Source organism: Phyllostomus discolor, chromosome X (genome assembly GCF_004126475.2).
Source record: "Phyllostomus discolor isolate MPI-MPIP mPhyDis1 chromosome X, mPhyDis1.pri.v3, whole genome shotgun sequence".
Taxonomy (NCBI): domain Eukaryota; kingdom Metazoa; phylum Chordata; class Mammalia; order Chiroptera; family Phyllostomidae; genus Phyllostomus; species Phyllostomus discolor.
Window position 1 is genome coordinate 4315287 of NC_050198.1, and position 22142 is coordinate 4337428.

The 22142-nt window shown below is 39.3% G+C and overlaps 1 protein-coding gene across 3 annotated transcripts in view; it reads left to right on the top strand.

Annotated features, from left to right (window-relative positions):
* The window catches only part of BMX (BMX non-receptor tyrosine kinase), a 52097-nt gene that overhangs the window by 17844 nt on the left and 12111 nt on the right, over positions 1-22142 (top strand). For all 3 annotated transcript variants that reach the window (XR_004900930.1, XM_036016505.1, XM_028522817.2), the window contains exons 7-14: positions 1587-1762; positions 4925-4996; positions 5913-5966; positions 7874-7928; positions 13354-13433; positions 16113-16240; positions 19792-19866; positions 20626-20797. Coding sequence is in view for 2 of the 3 variants with exons in the window: in XM_036016505.1 (XP_035872398.1) it covers positions 1587-1762; positions 4925-4996; positions 5913-5966; positions 7874-7928; positions 13354-13433; positions 16113-16240; positions 19792-19866; positions 20626-20797 (812 nt within the window). In the remaining variant the exon portion in view is untranslated. The remainder of the gene's footprint in view (positions 1-1586; positions 1763-4924; positions 4997-5912; positions 5967-7873; positions 7929-13353; positions 13434-16112; positions 16241-19791; positions 19867-20625; positions 20798-22142) is intronic.

Consider the following 22142-nt stretch of genomic DNA (forward strand, 5'->3'; position numbering starts at 1 on the left):
GGATAGCCTCATGTTTCAGTTGCTACATCCCACCCAGAGCCATCACTAGCCTGATTTATAACACTGTAAATCATTTGCCTGCTTTTGACCTTTATATAAGTGAAATCATTGATTGTCTTCTTTTGTTAAATTTATGAGATTTGCCAATTTTTTAGTATGGGATTACAGTTTATTCTCAGTGCTGTATAGAATACCAGCATATTGATTGTGTCATTGTATTAGTTTCTTATTGCTGTTTAATAGCACATTTAACAAATTTAGTGACTTAACACAAAGCTATTCTTTTATAGTTCTGAAGATCAGAAGTCTAAAATGGGTTCACAAGGCTGTGTTCCCTCTGGAGGTTTCAGGGGAAAATCTATTTCCAGGTCTGGCTGGTGTAGCTCAGTGGATTGAGCACCAGCCTGTGAATCAAAGGGTTGTAGTTCAATTCCCAGTCAGGGTACATGCCTGCATTTCGGGCCAGGTCCCCAGCAAGGGGTGCACAAGATGCAACCACACATTGATGTTTCTCTCCCTCTCTTACTCCTTTCCTTCCCCTCTCTCTAAAAATATATAAAGGATTTTTAAAAAGAAAAAGAAAATCTATTTCCAGCTTCTAGAGGCTACCTGTGCTCCTTGGTTCCTAGCACATTCCTCCATCTTCAAGGCCAATAGTGTAGCATTTTCTTTCCTCTCTGATCTCTGCTACCATCCTTACATCTTCTCTCTGATGTCTGACCTTTTCGTCTCCCTTTTGACAAAATTAAAAGGGCCCTCTTGGTTACATTGGGCCTACTCCAACAATCCAGGATAATCTCCCCATCGCAAGATCCTTAATTTAATCACATCTATATAGTCCCTCTTACCATGTAAGGTAACATATTCACGGGTTCTCAGAATAAGGACATGAACATTTTGGGTGGGGGCATTATTTAGCCTACTACAATCACAATATGTTTAATATTTTATCCTTATAATGGGCATTTAGGTAGTTTCCAGTTTTTATCTAATTGAAATAATTCTGCTATGAACATTCTTTTACACTCCTTTTGATTTCTCTGTTGGATATATATATATAGACTTTTTAGATCATAGGGTATGTGCACATCTAATATTAGTAGGTTCTGTGAACAGCTTTTCTCTATGGTTCTACCACTTCAAACTCCAACCAGCAAAGTTGCGAGTTCCTGTTGCTGCATATCTTTGCCAATGCTTAGTATTGCTTCCTTCCTTCTTTACTTCCTTCCTTTCCCTTCCCCTTCCTTCCTTCCTTCCTTCCTTCCTTCCTTCCTTCCTTTTCTTTCTTTCTCTCTCTTTCTCTCTTTCTTTTTCTTTCTTTCTCTTTTTCTTTCTCTTTTTCTTTCTTTCTTTCTTTCTTTCTTTCTTTCTTTCTTTCTTTCTTTCTTTCTTTCTTTCTTTCTTTTTCTTCTCTCTCTCTCTCTCTCCCCTCCCCCTGTTCCCTTCCTCCTCCCTTTCTCCCTCTCTGCCTCCCTCCTTCCTTCCTTTTTAATTTAAGAGCTGATATACCTTGGTTGTTAGTTCCCAGTACATGAATCTGTGCATGTGCCTCCCTGTGATCTATTAAAATATCTTGTCCCCCAAAGCTGAAGATTCCTCGAGCAGTTCCTATTTTCAGAATGGAAGAACCATCTTCAAGTACCACTCTAGCCCAGTATGACAGTGACTCAAAGAAAAACTATGGCTCCCAGCCAAACGTCAATATGCGACATGTTCCAAGAGAAGACTGCCCTGACTGGTGGCAAGTAAGAAAACCGAAAAGGTAAACCTCAGCTTTTTCAGTCTACGCGCTGCCTAGCACGTAGACTAAACTTTACACCACTGCCTTGTACTTCAGTCTCAAAGCTGTCTACGCATGCCTTAGCTGAGATAAGGCTGTCTTGTCATAAAAGGTTCACTGTTTGAGCCAGAAGCCAGAAGCAGTGGCCCCACTGGGACTGAGCAGCATAGTTTTCATTTGCATTTAGACTATCCAAGCCAATGATCTAAGTAATATTTGAGCATCTTATTCCATCTTCTTTCTCTCCCCTTCCCCCCTAATAACATCACATTCCAGAACTCTGAATATTTAAGTTATATCTTTTATATGAGACAGCTTAGAGTGGGCTAACTTTTGTAAAGTGCTTGGGCATCCCTGGCCAAATGACAAGTAGCATTTCAAGCTTGCCTTCTCAGGATGCTATTAGTCTCCTCATGTTTTTAAGGCAGTGCTTAAATTGTGTATATCTCTAGGGTCTGGAACCAAGTCGGCCCCATATTTGATGCTCAATAAATATGAAATCAAATTACAAGACAGCAATAAAGAAAGGGTCAACTGACTATCCTTCCTTATTTGTTGCCTCCTACTTCCTCCCCATCATGCTGTTCACTGTCTGACATCTTCTCATCTAGTTATTAGCATTCCTCCAGGATACAGAAGTCTGTCTTTCCCCACAAAGCATGCAGAGCATCTTTCTGACTCACCATGTATCTCTTTTTTTGTTTTCTCCTTTGTCCTCTTATTGTTTTATTCTTTCCATCCTCATCAGTTTTACCCAAAACAAATTGCCTCACTGTACCAATGATACAGCCACAGGTCTATACAGAACTTGAAAAATATGAATGTATTCTTGCTATTTATTGCCTTCAGCATAACAAGTCGTGGTACCTTTCATTCCAAAATGGAGACAGAATCCAAGTGTATTAATCTATAGCTGGTGCCTGAGGGCAGGAGTTACATTTATTTGCCCGCAGCCCACTGTTCTTGTAGAAGGAGACAGTAAACTCAGATACAAGGACAATAGATGTCGTGCCAACTTTGTGCCAGGTTCCCTCCCTGCCAGAAACCTGAGTGATTCATCCAGGGAGGTGTGCAGTGGAACTGACTGACCAGTATTCAGATAAGCAGTCAGCACTACAGGCTCACATGGGGCTGCTGCAGAGCCGCCAGCTCACAGATGCCAGATCCTCTTTCAAATGTTGATGTTTTGTTCATCATGGACTTTTGTGTTCGTTTATCTTTTAAAATTTTAATTGTTGTTCAAGTATAGTTTTCTGCCTTTTCCCCCCATCCCAGCCCTCTCCACCTCCCTCCCATTTCCACTGCCTCCCTTGTTATTGTCCATGTGTCCTTTATACTTGTTCCTGCAAACCCTTCCTCTTTTCCCCTGAAATTCACTCCCTTCTTCCCTCTGGTCACTGTCAGCCTGTTCTCAATTTTAGTGTCCTTGGTTATATTTTGCGTGTTTGTTTGTCTTGTTGATTAGGTTCCTGTTAACGGTGAGATCATATGGTATTTGTCTTTCACTGCCTGGTTTATTTTGCTTAGCATAATGCTTTCCAGCTCCATCCATGCTGTCGCAAAGGGTAGGAGCTCCTTCTATCTTTCTGCTACATAAAATTCCATTGTGTTCATGTTTATTTTAAAAATATTTTATTAAAACACTGTCTTGATTACTGAGTTTTTTGACACCCTCTTAGGTTTTGCACCAAAAATTAAGTCCCGATCCTGGGTTTTTCCCTAGAACTTCAGAAAGCTAGTTATCTGAACAAAAGATGGATCAATCACTTCTTATCATGAGCAGCATTACATTACCTATATGAGTGATTTACAATAATGGCTAAAAGATTTTCATGGAGCTTGAATTTAAAAAGCTCAGCCATGATTCTTAGCTCATATAAGTACATAATACTTTTTATTAACTTTCTGTCCTTTATACTATCTTTACCTGAGCTGCTTTTTAATCTTTATTTTTTTTTCTGGCTAGTAAAATAATTCATGTTCTAACAAACATATTCAAATATTGTAGAATCTTCAGCGTGCATTCCTCTAAAATGTTTTCCATGTACATGTTACCTTATATATAGAATTTTAAAAATCAGATTCTCACCATACAGTCTTCTTTGCCATTTGGTCTTTTCACTTAATGCCTTGGACATTTACCCCATTTGAATACATGAAGATATACGGGTACTTAGTTTTTAATTAAAAATGTTTAACTGTGGTAAAACATAACTCAAATAAAATGTACCCTTTTGATAATTTTAGACATATAGTTCACTAGTGTTAAATACATTCACATTGTTGTGCAACCTACTTAATTATTTTGAATGTGTATATAGTATTCCATTATATGGATGAACTTTTTAATGAAAAAGTTTAATTGAAAATTTTTAACTATATTTTTTAGCATTTTCAGTACATACTTTCTCATGGAGAGATGAAGTGAAAAAAACTATGCTAGTGAGCAAGGCTGTCCGGGAAGGCAAAGGGGTAGGCTCTCCTGGAAATGGAGCCAGAGGCGCATTTCCTTGTTAAGGAAACTTGTCGCTCTGAAGTGTGGTTTTGAATAAGAGCCTGGGATATGAAGGCAAACAGGAAATAGGTTTTACATTCCAAATAAAACAGCCTGTGAACTTGGAGAGGTAGGCACTTCCTCATGCTCTGCTAACCACCCAAAATAAAAGAGAAAATGTTGGGTGACAGAGGATTATGAAAATCCTGCTGATCTTTCTGTGTCCACATGGAGTTAAAAAGTTCAGTATTTTCAAGGCTTTTAATTGCAAACACAACAGTAAAGAAGAAAGTAACCTAGTTTAAATATGTATGTGACAGAATGCTTGCATATCTACAAGAATATCAGGGCAAACCCAGTCAAGATGATTTATTAATCCAAGTTTTCTATTGTTTGGGGCTATTATAAGCCATTATTAACAATTTACATATGTGTTTATGAATACTGTCAAACTACAGCATTCTATTGGAGTCCCTGAAAGGACAAAAATGTGAAAATGGCTCATTAGCTTAAATTCCCAAATCAAGTGAAACTCATGGGTCAAAATGTTCAGTAAAGCTAAAACATATCTAACAAATTTTCTCTTGTCATTTAACATTTATAAATAAGTATAATCTTATGGACTGTGTGTCTCTCTCTTTTTTTAATAGCAGTGAAGATTTTGCATGCAGTAATGAAAGAGAAAGAAATGTTGTGGATCACAGCACCTCAAAGATGTCATGGTATATCAAATACAGATAGTCCTTTCCACCCAGGATTTGCTACCATTTGCAGGAAAACTAACCAAATTTGCAATAATTTTGCAATTAGACTTTACATTTGAAGTAAATATAAACCCCCCCAAATCTATGTACTTTGCTCTCTGAACCCTTAAATTGGTCTGAATTTATAACTTGTGGGTTTCTGTTTCCTTGACACTGATTTCTCCCATCCATCATTTATGATATACACTGGTGTTATCATGAACTCTAATACACCTGGTTCAGGTATCTTGAGCAGGGGGAAAAAGAACCTAGAGTTGAATAACTCTTCTCTAAGAATAACTCTATATACAACCCGAGTTTTAGTAAAGATTTTATTTATTTATCTATTTTTAGAGAGAGGGGAAGGGAGGGAGAAAGAGAGAGGAGAAACATCAAAGTGTGAGAGAAACATCGATTGCCTCTCAAATGCCTCCTACCAAGGACCTAGCCTGCAACCCAGGCATGTGCCCTGACTGGGAATCGAACCAGAAATATTTTGGTTTGCGGGACAATGCCCAACCCACTGAACCACACCAGCCAGGGCACAACCTGAGATTTTTTTTAACTTCATACTACAGCAGTCCCTGAAGGCATCCTCATCTATTTCATGAGCCCACTTTTCTGAAAGACTCAAAGAAATCTACATTCCTGCGTGCCTCCTGGGGTCTTCTTGTATCAAACATCCACTTTCCCATTAAAGTGAGCATGAACTCGACTTTTTAGTCACTCTCTGTTCACTTTGCTGATACCTTCCCAAGTTCAAAAAGGGAAACCTAGCAGTCTACATTTTATTTACGTGGATGAAAGCAGGGTGGGATTTAATACTGCACTACTAGGTCCTTGGATTATTTCTTGGTGGTTCTTTTCTATTCATGTTGATTCCTCTCTTCTTAAGGGGATTTCAAGAGTCAGATTCATCTGAAGAAGAGGAAAACCTGGAAGACTATGAGTGAGTTTTGAAAGTCCTCTGTTTTTCTCTAAAACTAGACTTAGATGTTTATATGCATTCTTTCCAAAAGGCATTAAAACATATGGCTCAGACTTGCTAAAGGGGCTGTGTTTACATAGGTAAACTCATGTGAGGGTCTGGGCCATTTATCTGGATGATAGGCAACAGTAAGATGGGATTTTACTAATGAAAATATTTTTCCCAATCTAGATTATGTAAACTGGCTGTATATATTCATTGGATTTATCACATACCTGGTATCCCTGGCATTTCACTTTATCTTCATAGACACAGCATATGACATTTCTGCTGATTGTTTCTTCCCTAGAGGCCTCTCACAAGGATGATGTTTAAAGGATCTTTTTAGCATTGAGTCTCATTTTTGAAGTTACTTATGATGCAGTCATTTTACAAGTTAACACAACTGAGACTTACTCATGACACCATTTACGTTGAGCGATTCCTATTCCTAGGGTAGCCTTATTATTTAACATCCAAATCATGGTACTTTAGAGAGATAGAAAAAATCACTATTAAATATTACAACTGGGCTCTTCGGGCAAATAAAAATGTGTGATCACCCCAACTATACTGAGACCAGTAGGTCCGAGTGGCTGTTAAAGTCCTTTCCAAAAGCTAAGATTCTATCATTGTACAAATAAGGTCAAACAAGTCTCCTACACTTAAAGATTGGCATTAGGAAGATAGGGGAGTGAAAGGACATACTGCAGCTCTCAGACACTAAGATTATACATACTTTTAGCTCTGTTTTTTATGACTGATGTTATTGATTTATTGGCTCTAAGTGTAGTGAGAGCCTTTATAAAGTACATATCATTGTTTCAACTCTTCCTCTTTCCCTCTAATCCAGCCTAGTCCTACGCATACGTGTCACATTGGAGGAAAAACGCTGTATCCTCCACCCCTTTGCATAATGGTCTCTTTACTACCCTCAAACTTCCTCTTAGCCCTACTTTCTTCCCCAACGTTTATACTCAGAAACACATCTGGTGTAATAATTCAAACTAAGACATAAAAGACTGAGAAAGAAGAGCACCAAAACTATCCAAACAGGATTGCACTTTAACAGATGACAAACACTTAAACCAATGTAACTGAATCTCTAATTTTGGATTTTAGTATTGAGATGAATTGGAAGTCTTTCTTTGGTTCAGAAAACCCAGATCTGACCTTATAGAGTCTATATCACGACCATTTCTAGATTCAAATGTTTTGTGAGGGGTGTGCATTATGGGAAATGATCAGGAGAGACATGCCCTCTTCAAAGTCAAAGAGATGCCAAAGGGAGATGAGGACCAGAGGACAATATGATCTAGGGTTTGCTTTCTCACACTGTGCTTGGTGCCACCAGCTTCCTGCTCTATCAGCATCACAGAAGCATCTGTTTTATGGCCACAAGTTCATGAGCATCTCTACTCCATTCTATTAAAGACTAAGATGCCAAGGTTTAAATGAAAAATTATGTGGCAGGACTAGGCCTAAGCTTCTGCTGCTCTGACATTGAAATGCTGAAATATTTTTTTAAAACAAACAAAGACAGGTCTCAGGAAAATTACTGACACGAGCAAAGTGTGTGTGCCTGTGAGTATGAGTATATGTGTAAGTGTGCATATGGGGGTCTCACACACAATCTCACTTCACCTCTCCAGGCCTCTCTCCTTATTCCTGATCATCTCTTTCTTCTATCTCTCATAGGCATATACTGAATCATATTCCCTGAACAGTCTTTTGATTAACTATGACTAGCTTAAAATATTACTAAAACTATAACTTAACATCTACAGTGTTAATTATATATTGTATAAGGATACAGTTAGAAAGCTGAGTAACAAGTTATGCAATTAAATATTATTATCTATTAAAATTGGAATTCTGTCCTATTGCAGCTGGTTTGCAGGTAACATCTCCAGGTCACAAGCTGAACAGTTACTGAGACAAAAGGTAAATGGTCTGGTCTTTAAAATATCCCTTAAGAATCTCTTTCTAATGTTGGATCCAGTGGGTAATGCACTTCTTGCAGAAACCTTAGTGCTAATTATACAGTCACATCATCATAGCGTTAGTTGTCCAGCCTATAGTTTACCAGGCCCTTCACACATAGCCATTTACTGTGTTTCCACTATATACTTCTGTGTAATGAACCACTTCAGAATTCAGTGGCTTGAGACAACAAGATTTAGGATTTCTCACAATTCTGTCAGTGACTCAGCTGGGCTAGCAGTTCTTCTGCAGGTTTGGTTAAGGGCCACTCCTCTGGCTGCATTTAGCTGGTGGATGTAGTCCCTGGGAGGTTGAGGTTAGCTGAGGCAGTCAATCTGGATGCCATAGTTCTCCATGTCGCTAACTTGGGTTCCCTTACAGCATGGTGATCTTAAGGCAGTGGTTAAAGACGATGAGCCTCACAGTTCAGTGCATGCACCATATAGTCTGTTTTTATCATATTTGCTAATGTCCCACAGGCCAAAACAAGTTACGTGGCCCAGCCCAGAGTCAATGTCAGAGGGGAATATACAGGGCATGAATGAAGAATGATGATTTATTGGGAGCCATCTATGTAACAGTCAGCCTTAGCTCTGTCACTTCTCATTAGCACCTAAACCACAATAAAGCAGATATAACAAGGAACATATCTACATGATGTTGTTACTAACTGGTATGGAATAACCAATAGCAAACTCTTTTGACCTACAAAATGACATTTTGATATAGTTCAACCTTATATAACACACCAATTATCTCTTTGAGGGGTACTGATGAAAATGTAATAACTTCACTATCTAACATGGTATTTTGTCACATTCCCAGTTTATTATCTGCTCTTTCTGAATCTGGATCTGTTTATTTTTAAATATATTTTATTGATTATGCTAGTACAGTAGTCCAAATTTTTGTCCCTTTGCCCCCTCCACCCAGTACCCCCATTCACAGTAGCCATCCCTACACCATTGTTCATATCCATGCATATAAGTTCTTTGGCTACTCCATTTCCTATACCATTTTTAACATCTCCCTGTCTATTCTGTGCTTCTGTTACCTACCATCTTGTGCTTTTTAAAATATATTTTATTGATTTTGCTATTACAGTTGTCCCATTTTCCCCCTTCACTCCCCTCCACCCTGCCCGCCCACTCCCACCCACATTCCCACCTTTAGTTCATGTCCATGTGTCATAAGTTCTTTAGCTTCTACATTTCCCATACTATTCTTGCCCTCCCCCTGTCTATTTTCTACCTACCACCTATGCTACTTATTCTCCGTACCTTTTCCCCCTCTCTCCTCCTCCCACTCCCCTGTTGCTAACGCTCCATGTGATCTCCATTGCTGTGGGTTTGTTCCTGTTCTAGTTGTTTGTTTAGTTTGCTTTTGTTTTAGGTGTGGTTGTTAATAACTGTGAGTTTGATGTCATTTTTTACTGTTCATATTTTTTCTCTTCTTTTTCTTAGATAAGTCCCTTTAACATTTCATGTAATAAGGGCTTGGTGATGAAGAACTCCTTGAACTTGACCTTATCTGGGAAGCACTTTATCTGCCCTTCCATTCTAATGAAAGCTTTGCTGGATAGAGCAATCTTGGATGGAGGTCCTTGCCTTTCATGACTTGGAATACTTCTTTCCAGCCCCTTCTTGCCTGCAAGGTCTCTTTTGAGAAATCAGCTGACATTCTGATGAGAACTCCTTTGTAGGTGACTGTCCCCTTATCTCTTGCTGCTTCTAGAATTCTCTCCTTCATTTTTACCTTGGCTAATGTAATTATGACGTGCCTTGGCATGTTTCTCCTAGGGTCCAACCTCTTTGGGACTCTCTGAGCTTCCTGGACTTCCTGGAAGTCTATTTCCTTTGCCAGAATGGGGAAGTTCTCCTTTATTATTTGTTCAAATAAGTTTTCCATTTGTTGCTCTTCCTCTACTCCTTCTGGTACCCCTATAATTTGGAGGTTGGAATGTTTAAAGATGTCCTGGAGGTCCCTAAGCCTCTCCTCATTTTTTCAAATTCTTGTTTCTTCATTCTTTTCTGTTTGGTTGTTTCTTTCTTCCTTCTGGTCCATTCCATTGATTTGAAGCCCAGTTTTCTTTCCATCACTGTTGGTTCCATGTGCATTTTCTTCAGTTTACTTATTGTAGCCTTCATTTGTTCATCTAATTTGTGACCAAAATCAACCAATTTTGTGAGCATCCTGATCACCAGTGCTTTGAACTGTGCATCTGATAGGTTGGCTATCTCTCAGTCACTTAAAAGTACTGGCTGCAAGGCTTTCATTTCTGTTTGAGCCATCTTTTTTTCCCCCTTTGGGCTGGTCACACCTGTTGTGTATGAGGGGCGGGGCCTTCACCAGGGCAGGGCAACCCAGTCGCTGGGTTGTGATGTTGTATGTGGGGGTGGGGTCTGAGAGGGAACAGTGGTGTCTGCTTCGCTCTCTCTAGGACTTCAGTCCCCTCTGCTGCTTCCCACAAGCAGATTGTGCCCTTCTGGTGCTGGCTCCCGGGCAGGTGGGCTTGTGTACTTTCTAGGACTCTGTGGGTCTCCCCAGGGAGCTCTCCTGTGGGGCTGGGAGATTCTCCCAGCACCTCAACCCCCACAGGTGTTTTCAATCGGTGCTTTTAGGCTTTATTTCCTGGCACTGGGTTCCTGGGTTGCGAGGTCTGTGTTGCTGCCTGTTTTCGCCTAGTTTATCTGTGTGCAAATGTGTGACTTCAGACAGCCAGCTGCCTTGTGTGCCTCACTGGGTCTGCTTGTTGCCTCCCATGCCCAGTGTCTGCCACTGGCTCCGTCAGCTGCCCCTGCGCATCTGGGGTCAGCCAACTGCCGCCTGCGCCCTGCACACCCGCACACCCGCACACCCGCACCTGCCAGCCACCGCTTTCTCCTGCCGGGACCCCTCGACCCCTCTGTAGGCCTTCGACTCCACCCCTCCTTCCCATTCTGGATGAATGGTTGTCAGACTTCCATACAGTTCATTTCTCCCTGTTCTGGTTGAGTTTTTTTGTTTGTTTGTTTCTAGATTTTTGTTGTCCTTAGTTTTGGTTGTGTGAGGAGGCATAGTGTGTCTACTTATGCCTGCATCTTGGCCGGAAATTCTCATTTTGTGCTTCTTAATCCCTGCACCTTTTCTCCCATTTTCTCCCTTCCCCTTCCCAGCTGATAACCCTCCAAATGATCTCCATGCCTATGAGTCGTTTCTTGTTCTTGTTGTTTGCTTAGATTCTTGTTGTTTTTTAGATTCAGTTGTTGAATCTGTTGCCATTTTAATGTTCATAGTTTTGATCTTCTTTTTCTTAAATAAGTCCCTTTAACATTTCATATAATAATGGTTTGGTGATGATGAGCTCCTTTAGCTTCACCTTATCTGAGAAGCACTTTATCTGCCCTTCCATTCTCAATGATAGTTTAGCTGGATAGAGCAATCCAGGTTGTAGTTCCTTGCTGTTCATCACTTTGAACACTTCTTGCCACTCCCTTCTAGCCTGCAAGGTTTCTTTTGAGAAATCAGCTGACAACCTTATGGGAACTCCTTTGTAGGTAACTCTCATTCTCCTGCTGCTTATAAGATTCTCTTTTTATCTTTAACCTTTGGCATTTTAATTATGATGTGTCTTGGTGTGGTCCTCTTTGGGTCCATCTTGTTTGGGACTCTCTGTGCTTCCTGGACTTGTATGTCTATTTCCCTCACCAAACTAGGGAAGTTTTCTTTCATTATTTTTTCAAATAAATTTTCAATTTCTTGCTCTTTCTCTTCTTCCAGCAACTCCATGATTTGAATGTTGGCATGTTTGAAGTTGTCCCAGAGGCTCCATAGTCTATCCTCTTCTTTTTGGATTCTTTTTTCTTCTTGCTGCTCTGATTGAATGTTTTTTTCTTCTTTATTGCAAATCATTGACTTGATTCTTGGCTTCATCCACTCCACTGTTGGTTCCCTGTAAATTTTTTTTTTATTTCACTTAGTGTAAACTTCATTTCTGCCTGGGTCTTTTTTATGCTGTTGAAGTACCCAGTGAATTCCTTGAGCATCATAATCACCAGTGTTTTCAACTCTGCATCTGATAGATTGCTTATCTCTATTTGTTTAGTTCTTTTTCTGGAGTTTTGTTCTGTTTTTTTTTTTTTTTCATTTGGGCCATATTTCTTTGTCTCCTCATTTTGGTAGTCTCCTTGTGTTTGTTTCCATGTATTAGATAGAGCTACTTTGACTCCCTGTCTTAGTAGCATGGCCTATTGTAGAAAAGTGCACGAGTAAGTTGGGTGGGGTGGAGCCTTAGGTAATCACTAGGGTGGGGCCACCTGTGTGAATGAGGTTGATGGGAATCTCTGATATAGTATCCCCACTCTGTGGTTCTGTGTGGGGGAGGGCTCAGAAAGGGGACAATGGCCACTGTCTGGCCTCTGGGGTTTTGTCCTGGAGGAAGCTGTTCCCCGGCACTCACCCTGATGCCAGACACTTCAGTTTCTCCTCATATGCCACTGGTGCCCTTTGAGCTGCCACCCCAGTGCTAGAGCCCAGAGGGAGTGAGTCTGTGTAAGATCTAAGTCCATTGTAAGCCCTTTAAGAAGAGACTCCTAAGAAACCCACAGTTTCTTTTGCTGCCCCAACCCTCATTGTTTTTTTACAGCCAGAAGTTATGGTGACTTATCATCCTGGCACTGGGATCCTGGGCGGGGTGGACTGGTGTGGGGCTGGGATCCATCACTCCCAAGGTATCCCTTCTGATTTCTATACACCACATGTGGATGTGGGACCATCTGTTCCACATCTCAACGCTTCTGTGCCTCTTCATGCATTCTTGCCCCTCCTACCCATCTGGTTGAATGTAACTTCTTTAATTTCTTGGTTGTTGGACTTCCACACACCTCAATTTTCTCATGATTCTGGGTGACATTTGTTTTGTGGTCTATTTGTAATTTTTGCTGTGGTCGTGCAAGGAGGTGAGCTGCATTTACCTATGCCTCCATCTTGACTGAAAGTGGATCTGTTTAGAATTAGCACAAGTCATTAAGAAAGACTTATTCTACATCTTTGGTTTTCTATAACCTTCTGAGAGCATGATATGATGATATGTGGTTTTAAATTTTAATTCTGAAAAATTAAAACACTAGGCTTACATAAATACAAAACAAAATTATCAGAGGGGGTTAAAATTAACTGGAAAGGAAAATTCAAAGCACAATGGGTAGGTCAATAAAGAAACTGAGTGAGAAAAGGAAGAAAGCTAAAGTGTGGGTCCCCTTCTGTGCCAAGTGTTGAATAATCTGTGCCATCAGTGAAATTTAAAGTAAACCTAAATTATCTGTTTACCTACTGCCTACCAGGAAAAAATCATTTTCAAGGATAATAATTTTTTTTCTGTTCCTTCTACATTTTACTTCCTTTCCAGGGAAAAGAAGGAGCATTCATGGTTCGAAATTCCAGCCAGGTGGGAATGTACACAGTGTCCTTATTTAGTAAGGCTGTGAAGTAAGTATGACATGGGTTTATTTATTTTATCTCCTTGAATATGCTGATCATTTAATCACATTTTGGGATAATATGCCATCTTTAAAGTCTGGAATTTTATATCAAAATATTTCTGTTGAATGGGACCATTTATAATGGCCTTTTTCCCCCTTACTTCCAAGAATCTGCTCTCTGGGATCCTCTCCTGCCCATCCCAGGGGCAGCAGAGTGCCCAGTGCACAGCATGCCTCAGTAAACTTTTGTCAAAGGAATCCTTGGTTATTCCCCTCAACTTGGTCCTAAGTGTAGAAAGAAAGAAAAATAGCATTGGAGTCTTTACACACCATTGGTCCTAGCCACCTGCTGAGCTGAGAAACCTACCCCAGCATCTGAGTTTAGTTAAGTCTTTCCAGTGGGTACAGAATTATCAAAAGGTTGAATCAGTGTAGCTCTGTTCCCCAGATAGCTTCTTTCCAGGGTGCTGGCCTCTCTTTATGTGATTAAGAGTTCTGATTTGAAACCACTCTTCTGGGTCCAAATCATGACTCTACCTGTTACAACATTTTATGACATTGAGCAAATTTCTTAAACTGTGTGCCTCAACCTCTTCATCTGAAAAGGTGACATAATAATGATTATGTTCTATGGATGAAGTGAGTTAATTCATGTATTGAATCAGAACAGTAGCTGGTATATAGTAAACACTCAATAAACTAACAGCAATTACTATTATTGCTATTGCTGGGAAAAAATAATTCTACCTGCTCCCATACCCCCATCCCAATGCTTAGGCATAAAAGACCCCCATAGTCATCTCATGCAAGTCATCATTATCAACATCAGGATCCCACTTTAGAGTTTCACAAGCCACTTTCCCATTTGTTGTTAGCTCTTTTTTCCTTCTAATCATCCTATGAAGCAAATAGGAAAGCTGTTTTTATGAGTGCCATTTTATAGATGAGAGAACTGAGGTTCAAAGACAGCTTATGAAGACCCACCCACAAAGCTAAAAATGACCAACTTGAAACTGGACCTTCAAAAGCCAATTCATGTTCCTTCAACCACACTCCTATTTCTACACTAAAAGTCCCAAAGTTTTGAAATAAGAATCTGGCCAAATTTGGATTAGATCCACTTGAAAAAAAATTATTTCTGTATGTGCAACCTTCTTTTCATGGTTGGATTGAATAACCCTCTGCCTTGGTGCCTTCTCCATGTGCCCTGCCCTGTGGCACATATATGTACCACATATGGTACATATGTATGTGCTCTGCCCTGTGGTATATATATGTACGACATATACATATTTTTGTGATTAAAAAGTTATTTTATTTTGATAATTTTTAAAAATGTTTTTCTTTTTTTAATTTAAATTATTTTATTGTTGTTCAATTACAGTTGTCCATATTTTCTCCCCATCCCACCCTCATATTTTGAAAATTTCTTTACAGAGCACCTATCTCTAATTTAAGAGAATAGCATGTATTCTAAGCAGTCATCTGGCATTTTTCCAATGCCAGAAGCCATGTCCATGATGCATCTCATGTACTAGATTGCATGTCTAGATGCTGGTTGAAGCCAACCCATGAAGACCCGGGAGAAGACTTGGTTCACTGAATATCAAAAACTCTGTGGCCCTCTGGCCCTGCAGTTTTAGCCAAACCTGATATCATAAGTCTACCCAGCCAAGTTTCTTGACACCGGATTTATTTTTGAAGGTGGTAAGGTAGAAAAATCAGGAAATAGATAACAAATCAAACAAAAATAATCCAAATCAATGGATATAGAAGCCTTCTTTTATGAAAACACCATCAATGGGCTTGAGTGAATTTTGTGCGGAGACCAAGAACTGAATAGCCATTTGCAACAAGAAAGTACCCTTTCTCCCTTTTGTAGTTGCAGTTTCAACTAGGCTGGTATTACAGCAACAACAATTTATTAACAGTTTCTTATGTGCCGAGCATCGTGCAGGTTGATATGTGTATAATTTTATCCAGTCTTTATAACAACCAAATAAGGTAGTCAGCAAGCTGTAGAACTGGATTCAAAGCCCAGTTCCTAACTATGATGACATACTCTCAAGTCTAAGACATATTATTCCTGATTAGCCTAAATCAGTGTACATCAATTCACTACTACTTTCTAAAAGTAGAGCAAAAGGAAAAAACAAAACATGTTTTATGTAGAAAAGGTACAAGTTCACATGAGGCATTAAAGGACATCCCCACCAATTCTATCCTGCTTGTTCCACTCCCCAAAGAGCCTGCTAACCCATACTCTGGGGGAGAATGCCTACTACCTAAGCACCATTGCCTCCCATATTTTGATCTTCATTATTATCCTAAAAGAGAATTGATGTTCAGGATAGTGATCCTGAAGAACCGAAGGGCTTTCAATCATCAAAGGGAGATTCTAGCCTTATACTTACTAAGGGAGAACAGTCTAGAAAGTTCGAATTTTATTGTATGTGAATTCTGTATGAGCACAAAGGATGTGTTGAGTTCAGGGAGGAGTCCTCTTGCATAATTACTTATTGTCATAGATACCTCCGGAAAAACATCAGATGTCAAGACTGAGAAATCCTCTCTGACTTCTGTCTCCAAAATTTGCAGATGCACCTAAAATAATTATTTAACCATTGTGTAATCAATCTTCCATTGTTTATCAAAAAACATTCTAACAATCTTTCTTTCTTACTAGTGATAAAAAAGGAACCGTCAAACATTACCATGTGCATACAAATGCTGAAAACAAATTGTACTTGGCTGAAAACTACTGTTTTGATTCCATTCCAAGTCTTATTCACTATCATCAACACAATTCAGCAGGTAATTTATTTCAGTTTTTCTTTTATATATCTTTGTTGATAAATATCAATTTTCTTGGATACTACTGATCCTCCTAATATTCTTAATTACATATGGAACCATGAAAGTAAGAAAAAAAATGTTCTCAAGTCTTACGCCTGCTGTGATTTTTAACCTACATCCTCTGGAATATAACATTATACACTTTCTAATGCCAGAAAAAAATTAAATTGAGTAAGCTGAGTGATTTAGGAATACAAATTATCTTTGTAAAAATATCTGCAGTTTTTTTTTCTGCCTATACAAGTTGATTGCAAAAATCAAACATATGTCCATGGAGGTTATCTCTCCAATGATATACAAGTTGGTGTCTTTCTAACAGAATTTTTTCTGTGCTGATACTAACACTTATTATTCATTATTTATATATATATACATATTAAATGTATACATTATATTTTTACTGAGATAAGATCATTCTACACATACCACTTTTCAGCTGCTTTCTTTACTCGGTATGTTTAGAAGTCTTTCCATACAAATACAAACAGCTTACTTTGGTCTATTTAACAGCCACAGAGAATTCTGTTACAGAATTACTCCATAATTTATTCACTTAATCCTATATTGATTAGCAGTTGGATCATATGCAATATTTTCCCACTGCAATTACTGTTTGGTTTTTTAAAGATTTTATTTATTTATTTTTAGAGAGGGAAGGGAGGGGGAGAAAGAGACACACACACACACACACACACACACACACACACATCAATGTGTGGTTGCTGGGGGCTGTGGCCTGCAACCCAGGCATGTGCCTTGACTGGGAATCGAACCTGCAACACTTTGGTTCACAGCCCGAGCTCAATCCACTGAGCTACGCCAGCCAGGGCTGCAATTACTGTTTTAAAGCAGTCCTGTACACATAGGTCTATGCATCTATATGAGGAAATTTCTGAAATAATGATTAAGAACGTTTCAAACTTAGACATTGTCAAATGCTTTTCAGAAATATACATTCCCACCAACAGCAATACTCTTCATCCTCATTAACACTGAGTATTATTACTCTTTTTAAATTTTGCCTACTTGACTGGTGAAACTGTATATAGAAACCCTTCCTAATACAAGTGTTAACTGACCTTATTGTGGTAAACATATTACAATATATACATATACCAAATCATCACATTATACACCTTAAAGTTACATATGTTATATACCAATCTCATCTCAATAAATGTAGAAAGAAGTTGAAAAGAAATGCCCTCTAAATGTCTTTTCCAGACTAGTGCCACTTACAGGCTGTGACTGGATGAATTTCCAACACTGAGTAAAAATATGCTCTGGGCTCATCATCAAATTTGCGCAAGTCTACCTAACCTGGTTACATGTGCATTAGTGAATTGGCCTCACTTCTTGCTTTGATTATGGTCCCTACTTGTATTTTTCCTTTGTCCCAATTTCCTCAATTGTTTATTTTAACCTGTGGTGCTTCAAAAGTGCCCCTTGGAAAGCAATTGTATAAACAGACATCTCCAGATGGGACGATTCCACTCCAGAGCATGCACAAGCAACCCCACAGAGTATAAGAAGAAAACATGTTTTAGATTTGTTTTTAAAATCCTATTTTCTTAACTTTTCTATTTGTGAGAGTATTTTATGATTCACATCATGTAGCAATCAGCAGCAATTGTACTTGTGGGTATGTGTATGGAGTGCACCAATTTTTTTTTTTTTGACAATTAAAGACATAGGATTTGAACCATTTGAAGACCACTCATATAAAAAGTAAATAAATAATATAGAAAAAGGAGGGAGAGAAAAGCAACACCTGTGATAATTCCCAGGACTTGGAAAATGTCACACACTTAAAGCCAGAAAAAAAATTTTTAATGAGTTCAAGTCTTTTTTTTAAATATTTTTTTATTGTTGTTCAAGTACAGTTGTCTCCTTTCCCCTCTCCATGATATCACCCCCGCCCCTGCCGCACCCATCCTGCCCTCTCACCCTTGAACCCACCCCCTTTGGCTTTGTCCATGTGTCCTTTATACATGTTCCTTGATGGCTCTTCCCCCATCTTCCCCCGTTATCCTTCTCTCCTGTCCCTTCTGGTTACTGTCAGTTTGTTCTTTATTTCAATGTCTCTGGTTCTATTTTGCTTACTTGTTTGTTTTGTTGATTAGGTTCCACCTATAGGTGAGATCATATGGTATTTGTCTTTCACCACTTGGTTTATTTCATTTAGTATAATGCTTTCCAGTTCCATCCATGCTGTCACGAAGGGTAGGAGATCCTTGGTTTTTTCCTGCTGTATAGTATTCCATTGTGTAAATATACCATGGTTTTTTATAATAATAATGACATATTTATTAAGTCATGAATGACATGAGCTTCTTTTTATTTTATTTTTTTTTTTAGATGGGGGAAGGGAAGGAGAAAGAGAGGGAGAGAAACATTAATGTGTGGTTGCTTCTTGGACGCCTCCTACTGGGGACCTGGCCTGCAACCCAGGCATGTGCCCTGATTGGGAATCGAACCAGCAACCCTTTGGTTTGCAGGCTGGTTCTCAATCCACTGAGCCACACCAACCAGGGCGTACCATGGTTTTTTGATCCACTCATTTACTGATAGGCACCTACATTGCTTCCAGCCCTTGGCTATTGTGAATTGTACTGCTATGAACATTGGGGTGCACAGGTTCTTTTGGATTGGTATTTCAGGATCCTTAGGGTATAATCTCAGTGGTAGAATTGCTGGGTCAAAGGTATTTTAAATGTTATGATTATTTTAACCCAGCTTTACCATAACTTGATGTAAACAATTAAAATGTTGGCCATTTAAAGCTATTAGGTTCAATTCTTTTTTTAATTCAAGTGGCTTGCTTTTTATTTTATACTCTTCTGTACTGTTTGGATTGTTTTTGTTTACTTTGGTTTGTTTCATTTTACCAAATGTATGTGCTATGTTTATATATATTTAAATACAGGACTATAAAAAGACAGCAAAATTAAAATGAGATTTTTAAAAATGAAAGATTCACCCTGGCTGGTGTAGCTCAGTGGACTGAGCGCGGGCTGTGAACCAAAGTGTCGCAGGTTCAATTCCCAGCCAGGGTATATGCCTGGGTTGCAGGCCATGACCCCCAGTAGCTGCACATTGATGTCCCTCTCTCTCTCTCTCTCTCTCCCCCTCTCTCTCTCTCTCTCTGCCTCCCTCCCTTCCCTCTCTAAAAATAAAATAAAATAAATATTTTAAAAAATGAAAGATTCTATCAACCCACTAACTTTGATGGGATTTTCAAAATTGCACAAAGTAGTTTTACTCTTAATTTTTTCTTTACATTGAGCTAACTAGTCAAGTCAAATAAACTGATACAACTACAGGATGAATATGATCAGAAGGGGTTCTCTCTCTCTCTCTCTCTCTCTCTCTCTCTCTTTCTCTCCATCTTAACATCCTGAACTCTGCTTTTCCAGCTACTCTGGAGAGGGCATACACAGAGGTGTGAACTGATGTGATATGATGTGATGTGATGCTGATATGATTATATGATGCTGATTTTGTTGCAGGCATGATCACAAGACTCCGCCACCCTGTGTCAACTAAGGCCAACAAGGTCCCCACCTCCGTGTCCTTAGGAAGTGGTATGGACATACCCTTGGGCTCTTAAACTCTATTTCCTACCATTTTTGGTTTAAAAAATATATATCTCTCTATATATAATTTACTGAAAATAACAGATAAGACAGGAAAGTGGCTCCTGTCAGATTGTGCCAGGGAGGGCTTTAGCTCCAATATGTTTGTTCATTTTCTAAAAACAAATAACCAAAAAATTGAAACCCTTTCTGACCTCCCAACCTAACTCTGTAATCTTTCCAACATTTGACAAAAACATTGTCAAAGTTTTCCTGTTATTAGACCCAGTCCTCAGCTGCTGGAGCCCCCATTGCCTGTTGTTCTTCTTTCAGGATTTGGTGCCTGCTCAGGGCAGCCAGTTTTCAACCTTGTGTGTTTAGGATAGTGATATCCACCCAGATCACAGCTTAATTTGTTTTATAAGAAAATATAATGATATTTTACCAAGCTAAGAGGATCAGCACATTTTGAAATTGAGTCTTTCTTTCCAAGATGCCTCTGCTGGACAGTGTTTTTACTGTAAACTTTCTTGTCAACAACTGTAGCTCTTCAAGAACAATATTGTTCTATTGGTACTATCATGTGGCCTAATAGGTCATAAGACCACATCATTAAGGGTTTTCTAAGTGATCAACCTAAACTCAAAATTCTTGCTGTTCTTCATATTGTCAATGTGAAACTCTTATTGGAGAGGAAACTACTTGGGATGCTGTTAGCCCCAAAGCCTTGTATTCTCATCCTAAAGACTGTCTGTCTTGCCTTATTAGGAATCTGGGAACTGAAAAGAGAAGAGATTACCCTGTTGAGAGAGCTGGGAAGTGGCCAGTTTGGAGTAGTCCATCTGGGCAAGTGGAAGGGGCAGTATGATGTTGCCATTAAGATGATCAAGGAGGGTTCCATGTCAGAAGACGAATTCTTCCAAGAGGCTCAGACCATGATGTAAGTTTCTTCTGAGGAAAAGCAGTTTAGCCCTCGGCATGGGAGGACATTCGTGCTAACTGGCCTAAGTCTAACACTTGCAAGGCCTGGAACAAGAATTTGCATGTCATAGATATAAGTATACTTAGAAGTTATAAATCAAGCTGACACACTGTTAAGTAAAATCGGTTCTGTGCTCGCTTTTACAAGTAGAACTTCATGACAACTTGAAAGGCTATATTCAAATTTAATATTCTGAAGACTCTTTAGAGAAAACAGCCTCTGGCCCATGGCCCCTGCAAACTCCCCACCTCCCATTTCTCCTCCCAACCCCTGCTCCATCCTGAAATGTACTCAGTACTTGTGTGCAAACATAGTATTCTGGACACCCAAGACCCCTCTGCGTCCCCCACAAACAATTATTGGCCAATTATCTTGGTTAGGTAGGCACACCAACAGTGTGACTCACTCCTGGGGAGACAGATTCTAAAAGAATCTGCACAGGTCCTGGAACGGGCCTCAGGACTATGTGAACAGAAGATTACAGAGTCCTGGTACCCCAAGGGTGATAGAGAAAGGGGTGTACAGATTCTGAGAGAGCATGTCTCCTTGGTCCTCTGGCGAGGTACATAGTGGAATGAGGAACATACTGGGTTCCTGTAAAGTACATGTCTGAGGGCAGGAGCCTCTAGAGGCCAAGACTAAGGCAATACTGAAAAGGAATGCCCAATGGACAGTATCCTGGTACCTTTGATGCAGTCTAATAAATCCCTTTTTCAACCTATTCTTTCCTCACTGTTAATGAAGATACCCTTTCTAATGGGCCTCAGCTCCAAGTACAGTCTACAATTCTTGGCAATACGTATGTATATATATAAATATGTTCTCTCTCTCTCTCTCTTTCTCCTATGCAAGTACAAAGAATTATTTTAATGAATCTATCTCTTTTTGCTAACATGGTGAATCAGACTCTAAAGGATAACCAATCATCCAGCTTCATCTGATACTTCCATGGTTTTAGCACTGAAGGTCCTGTGTCCTGGGCAACCCCCACCCCCACCAGTACCAGGCAAACTGGGACAGCTGGCCACCCTACTTTTGTGGAAATAAGCAGCATGATATAAAAAAAAAAAACCACCAAAGCAAGACTTTGGTAAAAGATAATGAAATCACAAACCCTAGCCTGCTACAGAGTAATAGTCCTTTTAAAATTTTTACTTAAACACTCACATGGTATTTACAGATATCTGTCTGAGCACTTTATAAATATTAACACGTTTGAGACTCGTAAGAAGCCTGTGAAGGATGCATCGTTGCTATCTTTGTGTTAAAGGAAACTGAAGCGTAGAAATGTTAAATAACTTAC